This window comes from Quercus suber, unplaced genomic scaffold (genome assembly GCF_002906115.3).
Source record: "Quercus suber isolate HL8 unplaced genomic scaffold, Cork oak 2.0 scaffold_200, whole genome shotgun sequence".
NCBI classification, from domain to species: domain Eukaryota; kingdom Viridiplantae; phylum Streptophyta; class Magnoliopsida; order Fagales; family Fagaceae; genus Quercus; species Quercus suber.
In genome coordinates this window covers 1,094,499-1,105,079 of record NW_027069658.1, presented here as the reverse complement: position 1 = coordinate 1,105,079, position 10,581 = coordinate 1,094,499, and the positions used below count along the sequence as shown (strand labels likewise).

Here is a 10,581-nt window from a genome sequence, read left to right as displayed (position 1 = left end):
AGATCTATAGAAATAAAAGACGACCTGTGAACAGTACTGCTTCCCGTACCATAATAGACCTATAGAAATAAAAGACGACCTGTGAACAGTACTGCTTCCCGTACCATATTATTCAAGACAACAACCTTAAAATTAAATACTAGGGAATGCACCAGGGAAAACCAAAAAAAGAAAAAGAGAAAGAAAAAGAGGTGGTCCTTAAGAATTGCACATTAACAAATGACAGCAGGTTTTTTAGAAACCCCACTGCAGCACTGTTTATATGCAAAGGCACCGTTTAGGATTGTGACTCTATTTTCCACCAAAAGAATAGACGATCAAATTCTATTAACTGATAAAAACTCACCAAAAATCGTAAATTTTCTTAATGACTAGCTCGATGGTTAATTTGGGGCATGATGGCTCTCCTCCAAGTGAGTGTGTGCGCAGTTAGAAATGTAGAAGATAACATGTTATTAACAAGTTCTACCGCCCACACTTGGGAGAAAGGGGAGAGAGAGAAGTACTAATAAGAAAGAGCGAGTTGATCTAAGTTTAGAGAATGAAAAAAAAAATGTTAAAGAAGACCAAAAATAATATTATTAGAAAAAAAAAGACATAATAATTAAGAAAGTAATAAATAATACAATTATGGATAACGTATAATGTAAAAAAAAAAAAAAAAAACATAACGCCGATTCAAACTAATTTGTTACAGATCCATAGTCGATCACAAAATTTGAGACTAAAGTTTTGTTTGTTGTTGTTGTAACTGTTAAGTTGTCATGTTGGTGGCTATCATCAAGAAAAAAAAAATGAGTCTACACTGGCTCTAGTTGTTTATTCAGGCTTGATCGCTATTTAATTTTAGTTATTACTTCTAAAAGAGAAAAGCCAATTTAACTTATTTGATAACGCCTTCAAAATCATGAAGGCTTCTAGCATGAGAAACCAATTATTACTTTTTTAAAGTCGCTTTGTAGAAGATTCTCAATCGTATTTCTAAGATCAACTTATTAAGTTGCAATATATATTCATTTATTATATGATAATTCCCAAACGTAGGCAGGTGAGTATGCAAATACATGCTTGCACCATAAGCCATCAAATTATGGCTAAAAACTTTGTGGTTCAATCGCTAGCCTTACCCAATTTTTTTTTATTAGAGATTATTTTTGTTCAAATTCCCTCACCACTACTTTTATTATTATTATTATTATTATTTATAAAAATAATGGACACCACATATTAACCAACACGTAAGTACTGCATCAGAGATGGAAAGAGAAATAATATATGAACAATTCATAAAATTATGAGGAATTGTTTTTCTCTCTTTTGATCAATTACAGGCTCTAAAGAAGGAAATACATTTGCAATTCTATAAAAAAAAAAAAACCATTAAGTTACGTAAACATACAGCAAATATTAATCTCACCCCCAAAACACATGGGATCAATTATTGCTGTATGTTTACAGCCCCTATTGTCCTTGCATGCAGTGGTAATCTTTTCCAGTCCACCAATAGCCGCAAAAATTCCCTAACCTGCAAAGAAACGGAATATTAACCTAACATGCAGTACAAATATATATATATATATATGTTGAGAAAATAACATGCAGTACAAATACAAATTATAAGATTTGAAAATAACATGCAGTACAAATACAAATTATAACATTTTGTCTTATCGAATAATTCAAACACAAGTGCATGTTTGGATTAAATAAACCTGCCTCAGATGGTTCTTGCAAAGAATAAGTGGCACTTGTTTCCTTTGCTACTCTAGAAACCAGGATCCCAAACCCTTGTCCTCTATTGCGCAAAACCTAATTATCATAGTATGTAATAAATGGATTAGCAAATGCTCATACAAGAAAATGATAACTTAATTATTAGTTTGGATTAGCTTTTTTTTTCTTTTTTCTTTTTCTCCTTAAAATCTCAAATTTTTTATGTATAATTGTAATTTTTTTTTTCCAAATTTTCAATAAATAAAGTAGCTTTTCAACAAAAAGTTAATTAAATATATATATATATATATATAAAGAAAACGAGATACCTTGAATGCATCCTCATCTGTTTGATCATCTCCAATATAGACAGGAAAAACATCACTTGAGCTGGCATATCCTAAAGAGGAACGTCAATGACGAAGTTAAGAATTGTACAATATATACGATTTTTTTTTACCCCTTTTATGGTCATGACTATGGGGTTTCTAGACTGTAGCGTAGTGAAATTACTTTAATGCTTACCAAGTGACTCTAGCAAGAATTCAAGGGCTTTGCCTTTGTCCCATTTGATAATTGGACGAATCTCTAGCACCTGTACGTTTGAACCAACATATCAACTTTGACCATTACAAAAATACATAAAATTTGTTGCATACAAATTTTTTTTTTTTTTTAATTCAAATTGAGAATTAAATAGAACAACGTAGGTACCTTCCTCCCTTGAGTCAGTTTAAGTTTTGGATACGCACTGATCACCAACCTAACTTGCTCTGCTAATGCAGCCCATCTCTGACCAAAAGAAAAAAAAACAAACAAACAAACAAATATTAGTCTTTGTGATCCATATGAGAAATAAAAGGGAAAAAACAAAAAAAAAAAAAAAAATTGGACAAGGGGTTTCAGTCACCTTTTCATCAACACAGCGGAAGTGTACGGATAGACAAAACTTATTATTTTCCACCTTAGCACCTGGGATGGAATTTGTTTTCTCTAGCAAGGCTTTGTGCGCCTGAAAGAACATTCACAGTTAGTTCTTTACACACATATCTTATCTATATTTGATCATCTTTTACTTAGATAGAAGTAAAAGAAAACAAACCTCATGAATCATGGGTAGAAATTCAGTAGCAGCTTGGAAGATCACTGCTTGATTTCCCTAAATTAACCAAAAATTAACAGGAAAAAAAATATATATTAGAAACGGCCAAAAGATCAAAAATTAAAAAGATTAATTTTTTTACATGGTACACCAGAACCCACTTTGTTGCATTTTCTGCTTTTGGATGGTCCCTTGATGTCCATTCCATGGCTACCCGCATAGTAAAGTTCTGCTAATCTTACAAACTTATATACCTGAAAATTTGACAATTAGAAACAAAAACAATTTATTCATCAACTATTCTAGATAAAAATAAAATAAAATTAAAAGTACCAGACAACTTTATAGTTCTAGAAAATGCACCTTGGCCCTGCACCTTCCACTTACAATGGCTGTGGGGAAGTATCTAGCAACATCCCTCACAACTTCTCTCATCTGCTTTAAACAAACAAGCATGAAAGAAAATTGAACAACATTAAAAAGTTTACCAGAACTCAACCAAAGACAAAATGCATGAACTTCAAAAGTTTATTACAAAATGAAAACAAACCTCTCTCGACATAAATGCTCGATCTGGATCCTCAACAATCGGTGAGAGAGTACCATCATAATCCAGAAACATCACAATTTGCTTCCCTTTGGAAGCAGATATTATCTGCCCGAACTTTCTCAACGCTGATGGATGACGAAGCTATTGTCCAAACAATTAAGAAACAAATAAAACAATGGTACAAACTTATAACACCATGACTATTAGAAATATAGAATAATGGTCATTTTAGACAAGAGGCTGAAACGTACAATCCAAGAGCTTTGCTCTTCTTTTTCAGTTGTGGATTTTATTCGAGAAGGTGAGGAATCTCTCATTGAATCAACCCAAGCATTGACTCTGCCTCCTCCAGCTTCAAGCCTCTTAAGGAGCTTCTTTTCAGACATGGCAATATGGCCACCAAGTGCAGCCAACGCTTCCGGTGGTGAGAACAGTGCCGATGTCGATGCAGCCACTGTAACCATGCCACTACGCGATGAGCAATCAGACACCACCACATTCTGTTTAGTCATTTTCTTTCTCTTCAACCTTGCTCATAGATAGATAAACTTTTCAGTACATATATAAACAACAAATACTAGACGACAAAGAAAAAAAAATTGAAACAAACCCATTTAAGAATTTGATTGTACCTCAAGGTTTTGAGAGGTTTGGATAATAATAGATAAGAGTTGGGGGAATGAAAGGTTATAGAGAGAATGGAACAGAGGAGAAACAGAGATGTTAATGTGTGAGTACTTGACCTGGAACGAAGAGGTTTTATAGAAACCTCCAAAGAAAAAAACAAGTTAAAATCCACACGCGCACTCACTCTTACAAGTCACAACTGGGGCTGTCTAGTCAATTTATAACTAGGTTTCACGCCACTAGGTCCCTTGTTTGGCCCCTGTACTTTTCAATCACAATTAAAACACCAGTGATCCCCACAGCCCCGAATATTTTCTAAGCTTATTGCTAATAAGTTACAGAATCAACCAAACTGTGTTACAAGCTTCTATAATTTGGTGGACATCGTTACTAATTTTTAATGATCAAACAAAATGATCACCAGTATCTGAATAGTTTTTTTTTTTTTTTTTTTTTTTTTAATTCCTACCCAGCTACAAGTTATTTAGGACATCGTTACTAATTTTTAATGATCAAACAAAATGATCACCAGTATCTGAATAATTTTTTTTTTTTTTTTTTTTTTTAATTCCTACCCAGCTACAAGTTATTTGTGTCAAAACATGTAAGTTATACTTGGACTCTCTCTCAATGCAATCAATAAGCAATTTATGGGGGCAAAAAGGGAAAGAATAGTGTGGGAGAAAAAATAGGAATTAAAATATAGTACACTTTAACTAAGAAAGTCAATCTCATACTAGAAGCTGTACTGGTTTAACCAGTAGAATGATATATTTCGGTACCGATCAATACCGGTGTACTGTTTCGGCTTTACCATTATTTTTTATATTTATAAATATATTATAATATATATATATATATAATATGTGTGTGTATTATAATAAATATAAATATAAATATAAAAGTTTACCATAAAACATTGTCTTAATTTAGAACAAATTATTTATGATTTTGGACTTTAGCATCAATTAAAAGAAAAAAAAATACAATATAAAAAATAGAAAGCTTAATAGTTCATTGCATACTAAGAAAACAAATAATACTAATAAGTTAATGCAAATAAGTTACATTCTGCTCTTACAAAAACTCAAAAATTACAAAACTATAAATAAAAAAATAAAAAAAAAAAGCTTTTTTCTATACTGGCTAGTACAGCCGGTACCGGCTGGTATTGCCCGAAATTGGCCAATACATAGTTGGTACGACCAATATTTAAATCGGTACAAAACGTTGGCGTTTCGATTTCGGTATACGTATCGGTACGGTATTGACTACACTGCTTTTAACTGTTAAAGTTTAAAGTTATTTTCATTTTGGTCATTATATTTGATTTCATTTACATATTGGCACTATTGTCCATATCCACTAGTAATGTTATGACACCTAGCATTATATTATGGGTGATATGTCTTAATGCATGACACTTATCTAACACTTAACAATTAAATTACTAATAGGTTTACGGACAAAAATGTTTAATTTCATTTTTCTATTGTTCATGCCATTAATTTATGTTAGTAATTTAATCGTTAAGTGTCAGATAAGTGTTGTCCATTGAAACACTCACTTATATAATGCTAGGTGTCATGGATTATTAACAAAAATGGGCGATGAGCCAAAATAAAAACAATCCTAAACTTCAAGGGCTAACTTACTTTAGTCTAGAAATTAATACATCAAAAATAGAACAAGACTAGTCGGTTCAACCTAATAACCAAGCATCCCAAAATTGGGCATCCGTTCAACTGCTGGTTTGATTTATGTTGTTTTTTAGTATGCAAGTTACATATTATTACTGATGAGTGTTTCGGCCTATTGGTACCACAAGCCATTAGCCATACTCTTCACTTCTTCAATGTAGCTTGCAACTCCATCACAGATTCTAATAAAAAGCATAAGCAATGCTCATTATTTATGAACAACTCAAACTCTGCTGTGAAAAAAAAAAAAATATATATATATATATATATATTTTTTAAAAAATTTTTTTATGGTCGATTAATTAGCAGATGAACCAAGCAAATTAATAAATCAAGCTTAAATTTAGGCTTGAGTATTAAACATGTCGAACCCAAACATAAAATATATATGGGTAGTGGGTTCTAGTTAATTCAACTGGTAAAGTCTCTGATGGTTGAGTAAGAGATTTAGAGTTCAATCCCCACCTACACTAAAAAAACTAATTGATGTCTTGGTCTAATGATAAATAACTATCATTAGGAGTGGACGTCATAAATTGAAACTCTCTCAAAAAACATATATATGAGTAAAAAAACATAACATACATAACTATAATTTAGTTGCTAATTATTAGCATAGTTTTGTGAATGGGTAAAAAACAATAGTCATAATGTTTACTATATATATATATGGGAAAAAGAATAAGTTTGGTGATAAACTTGAGCTTGGTTCATATTCGAAATAAAATTAAATAAATAATTTTGACATTTTAATATTTGACTTGACTCAATTGATTAGCATACCTGATGCAAAGTTGCATGGTCTTCACGAGAAACATCATGAGGGGAAAAACTTTCCTTCTCATTAATGATATGGATGTCCATTACAATATTCTTTTGGATCCGTTTGTTTAAGTTTATATTTTTTTTTTCTTTAAGTTTAGAAAATCCAATTTTTGAGAAGATATCATTAAGTACATTATGTATAAAATAAAAATGTACAAGTTTCTACATTGTCCTTTTTAATTAAAAATCATAAAACAAAAACAAAAGGATAAAAGTTCTTTAACTTTTTCATTATAATTAATAAAGGGATATTAGTAAAAATATGAAAACTTTACTCTTATAATTAAATAATCATTAACTGAATTCGTTATGATGTTATCGGTCCGACCATCTGAACCACAAAACTAGAAACCACTCTTTTTATTAGTTCTCTATCCGATCTCGATTTTTTTTTTTTTTTTTAATAAAGAGAAATAGTTTAACTCTTCTTTTGTCCAAGATTTGAAACTTTACATAAGTGTATTATGCAAATATGAGAGAAAGTAATAAAAAAGGAGATTTCGAAGGAATCATTTTGGCGCTATCTTAGAGCATTAGTAACGAAAATGGGGAAGGACCACTTTAACATGCAGTTGAATTGAACCCCACTCCTTTATGTTTTGATAATTTATTATTTGGTAATAGAAATGAAAAGGGAATAAGAATTGCCAAGTGATAATTATTGTTGCGAGTTGTGATTTTCGTTGGTTTACCAGTTGTCACATGTTAGCACTACGTACATTGACATGTCAAGTAAGCCTATAATGTGTTTTTTTAAAGGTAATGGTACCTATTTTGTAAGGTTATGATATTTCCCAGCGGGGCAAGGAGACCTTTTTATTTCCCACTAATTGGAGTTTCTAAGTGCGACCTGGTTGGACATAGAACAACGATCACTATATCAAAATAAGTCTATTACACCAAATGTTAATACAACAGCATAAGTATAATGGTATTAGACACAATATTGCATCTATAAGTTAAAAATCATTGCAATAATAACTTAAAAGTGGTAAATTATCGCATTTAGAATAATTAGTTTCAATAACTTATAATTATCAATATTACATTAGGAAAATTTGTTGTAATAATTTAAAATAAAGATATTGTTACAATAACTTGATAACAATTATTTTTGCAATCTATTACAACAAAAATTTCAAAGTGATATTTTATTGCAATAAAGACATCATCGTAATCATTTGATATCAACTATTTTACAATCTATTGCAATGACAAACATGAAACGGATATATCATTGCAATAATTTGATATCAATTATTTTACAATTTATTGCGATGACAAATATAAAAAAATTATTTATTACAACAAATATATCGTTGCAATAAATTGTTTATTGCAACAACATATATATTATTGCATCAAAGTTGTCATTAAAATATCTAGTGATTATTGCAATAAAAATTTTTGTTGCACAAACTTATTATCTCAAAATTTATTGTAATAACTCGTATCAACTATTGCAATGACTTTAATGTTATTGCAATGATTTTTTGTTAGTTGTAATAAAAAATTTTACTTGTAGTGGATGGTGACATATTATTTGAAAAGAGAGTTCAATCATTGAATAACTATGGATATAAGAGAGATTTATGAAGAGTTTAATTTAAGGAAAGCCCTTAACAACCCTCTCTTTTTTCCTTTTTCTTACTGGTTTAGGTATATTGTTGTAAATGGAGTCAGTTTGGACCTGGGCCATGGCTTTCATAGAAGCTCCAAATAACACTTAATTATTGAAGGTTAGACTCAATTAGGTAGAGATAAGACTTTGGAATTTTCAACTCTAGTTTTTCATTGTATAAGTGCGGCTGTCTTCCTCTCTAGTGATTAGGGTTAATTAATTAATTATTTTTTATTATTATAAAGGTGTAGGATTTTGGGTTGAGAAGGCCACAAAATCTTTCGCCCAACCAAGGTCTTTAGGTTTACACAGTGAACCGAATCTTCAAACCTCAATCCTTATTAGACTCATATATATAATACAAGGTACATTGTCGAAAAATACAAATAAATTTGTCATTGAATTAGCCAACACTAAAAATTGTGACATTTAAAAATAATAATATAAATTGTTGTTGTAAACACAACTCAAGATAAAAATTAAATAGTTTGCAATGTATTACAAAAAATCTACTTATTCAACCTCAACGAATTAAGGCCAGCTAGGTTGACAAGAAGATTTTAAATCTTTAAATTATCTTTGATCAACTATCATTTTATAGGTATAGAGCAAAATCTTTAATTTTCTCTTTAATTTTTAAGATATTTGTTAGAATAACTATGTATTCATTATATTTTTATAAAAGCCCAATTAATTAACTATAATTAGTATGTACAACTCAACATAAATAGGATTATGACTCATTGACTCTACAAAGATTGTATGTTAAAAAAAAAAAAAGTTATATTTACTATGTTGAGCAAAAAAATGTTGGATAAAAATCCTTGAATTATGAAAATTGAAACAAAGAAAGACTAATTGTTTTCATGCATATGTGTGCTACAACTTTCTTTAATAATTATTATTATTATACTTGATGGGTAGTTAGAAATTTGGCATATAGAGAACAGAACAAATAAAAACAAAACATTTCGCACCGCCCCTTCTAAAGTTCGGAACAAGCAGCTCTAACCTAACCTAACCTTACAAAGTTTGCAACAAATCAAAATCAGCAGCCTTTTAACATTTGGTTATAATTAATTAATCTCATGTGTGTGCATGTGTGTGTATATATATATATATATATAGTTTTGACATTAAACACTCATGGCTGGATTGCGAAACAGATAGATAGCCTTTACTTCTTTAATTGTCATGTCCACCTTTTACCATTAATATGAAATTAATAGTCTGTGCACATTTTTAGTTAATTACTAATTTATTTAATTAAAAAATATTTTGTTCATGACATTTTTACAACACTTTCACAATAAATTATAAGTAGCAGATTGTTATTAGCTGTTTTTTTTTTTTTTACAAGATAAAATTTCTACTCTAATCTAATTTAAGTGTATATATGTGTGAAACTCTCTCTTGGAGACTTGAATCTCGGCTCTTTCCTCCCCACACCTCACAAGCATTTATATTTGTGGAGTGACCACCGCACCAAGAGTGTGCGGTGGTGATTGTTATTAGTTGTTATTAGTGGATAAAAATATAATTTTAATTATGAGTTAAAATTAGAATTAATAACAACTTATCATCTATAATTTGTTGTGGATGTAACACTTTTTAATTTGATTAGTTCATTTAATTTGGTATTTTCTAGTGACTATAAGATAGATAAGATCTTTCTGAACTATGCATTTAGCACGAGTCGACATTGTTGAAAACCTTTATTGGGTTGAAATTTGAGAATGGTTTAACTTTTCATTCCTCTTTCTTCCTCTATGATTATGCTGTGGGCAAAAATGTTCTAGGAACAAGAAGAAAGATGGCCGAAGTTTCCAAACTATTGTTGTACGACTTTTTGTTCCTTTCTTTTTTTTCTTTTATAATGTGTTACTCTTATGTGTTTTTCTGGGAATAATTAATGTAATTATTTTTTGGGGGCTAGTTAACCAATATATGCCCAGAAAATATTTTTAAAAACTTTATATGAGAAAATAAAATAAAATAATTGATTTTTTAATATTTTTTTTTTATATTTTTCATGAAAGTGGTATTAAAATTTTCTTAAAATTATTTATTAACAATTGTTCTAAGAGCACTTGCTAACAAGACAAATACAAATCCTCTATACTATTTTTTATGTTTCACCAATAACAATTTACCATATATTTATTTAACTTTGTTTATGAAACAGTCAAAATTTAAAATGGAAAAAAAATAAATACATAACAAGTTGTGATTGGTGGAAGTGTAAAACATAAGTAAAACACAAAATGTGGTACAGAGAATTTGTATTTTAACAAGACCATTGTTTTTTTTTAGAAACAATTAATATATATAATTCAATTTTCTCTATATTGAGAACTTCGGTTCGAATAGAAACTCTTATCTTCCTCCTCACTTTTTATAGATTTTTAAATCAAAATTAAAAGAAAAAAAAATGTAAAAAAAG

General features: G+C 29.7%; 1 protein-coding gene across 1 annotated transcript; it reads right to left on the bottom strand.

Annotated features, from left to right (window-relative positions):
* Positions 1-1,344: 1,344 nt before the first annotated feature.
* Positions 1,345-4,198, bottom strand: LOC112031609 (probable trehalose-phosphate phosphatase D). The gene is made up of 12 exons (XM_024064322.2): positions 3,998-4,198; positions 3,617-3,893; positions 3,366-3,506; positions 3,179-3,250; positions 2,977-3,069; positions 2,816-2,872; positions 2,624-2,725; positions 2,428-2,505; positions 2,239-2,308; positions 2,043-2,113; positions 1,717-1,809; positions 1,345-1,525 (listed from the first exon to the last, which is right to left on the bottom strand). The coding sequence occupies exons 2-12, from the start codon at positions 3,875-3,877 to the stop codon at positions 1,439-1,441; spliced, it is 1,125 nt and encodes a 374-aa protein (XP_023920090.1). The 5' UTR covers positions 3,878-3,893; positions 3,998-4,198; the 3' UTR covers positions 1,345-1,438.
* Positions 4,199-10,581: the final 6,383 nt, after the last annotated feature.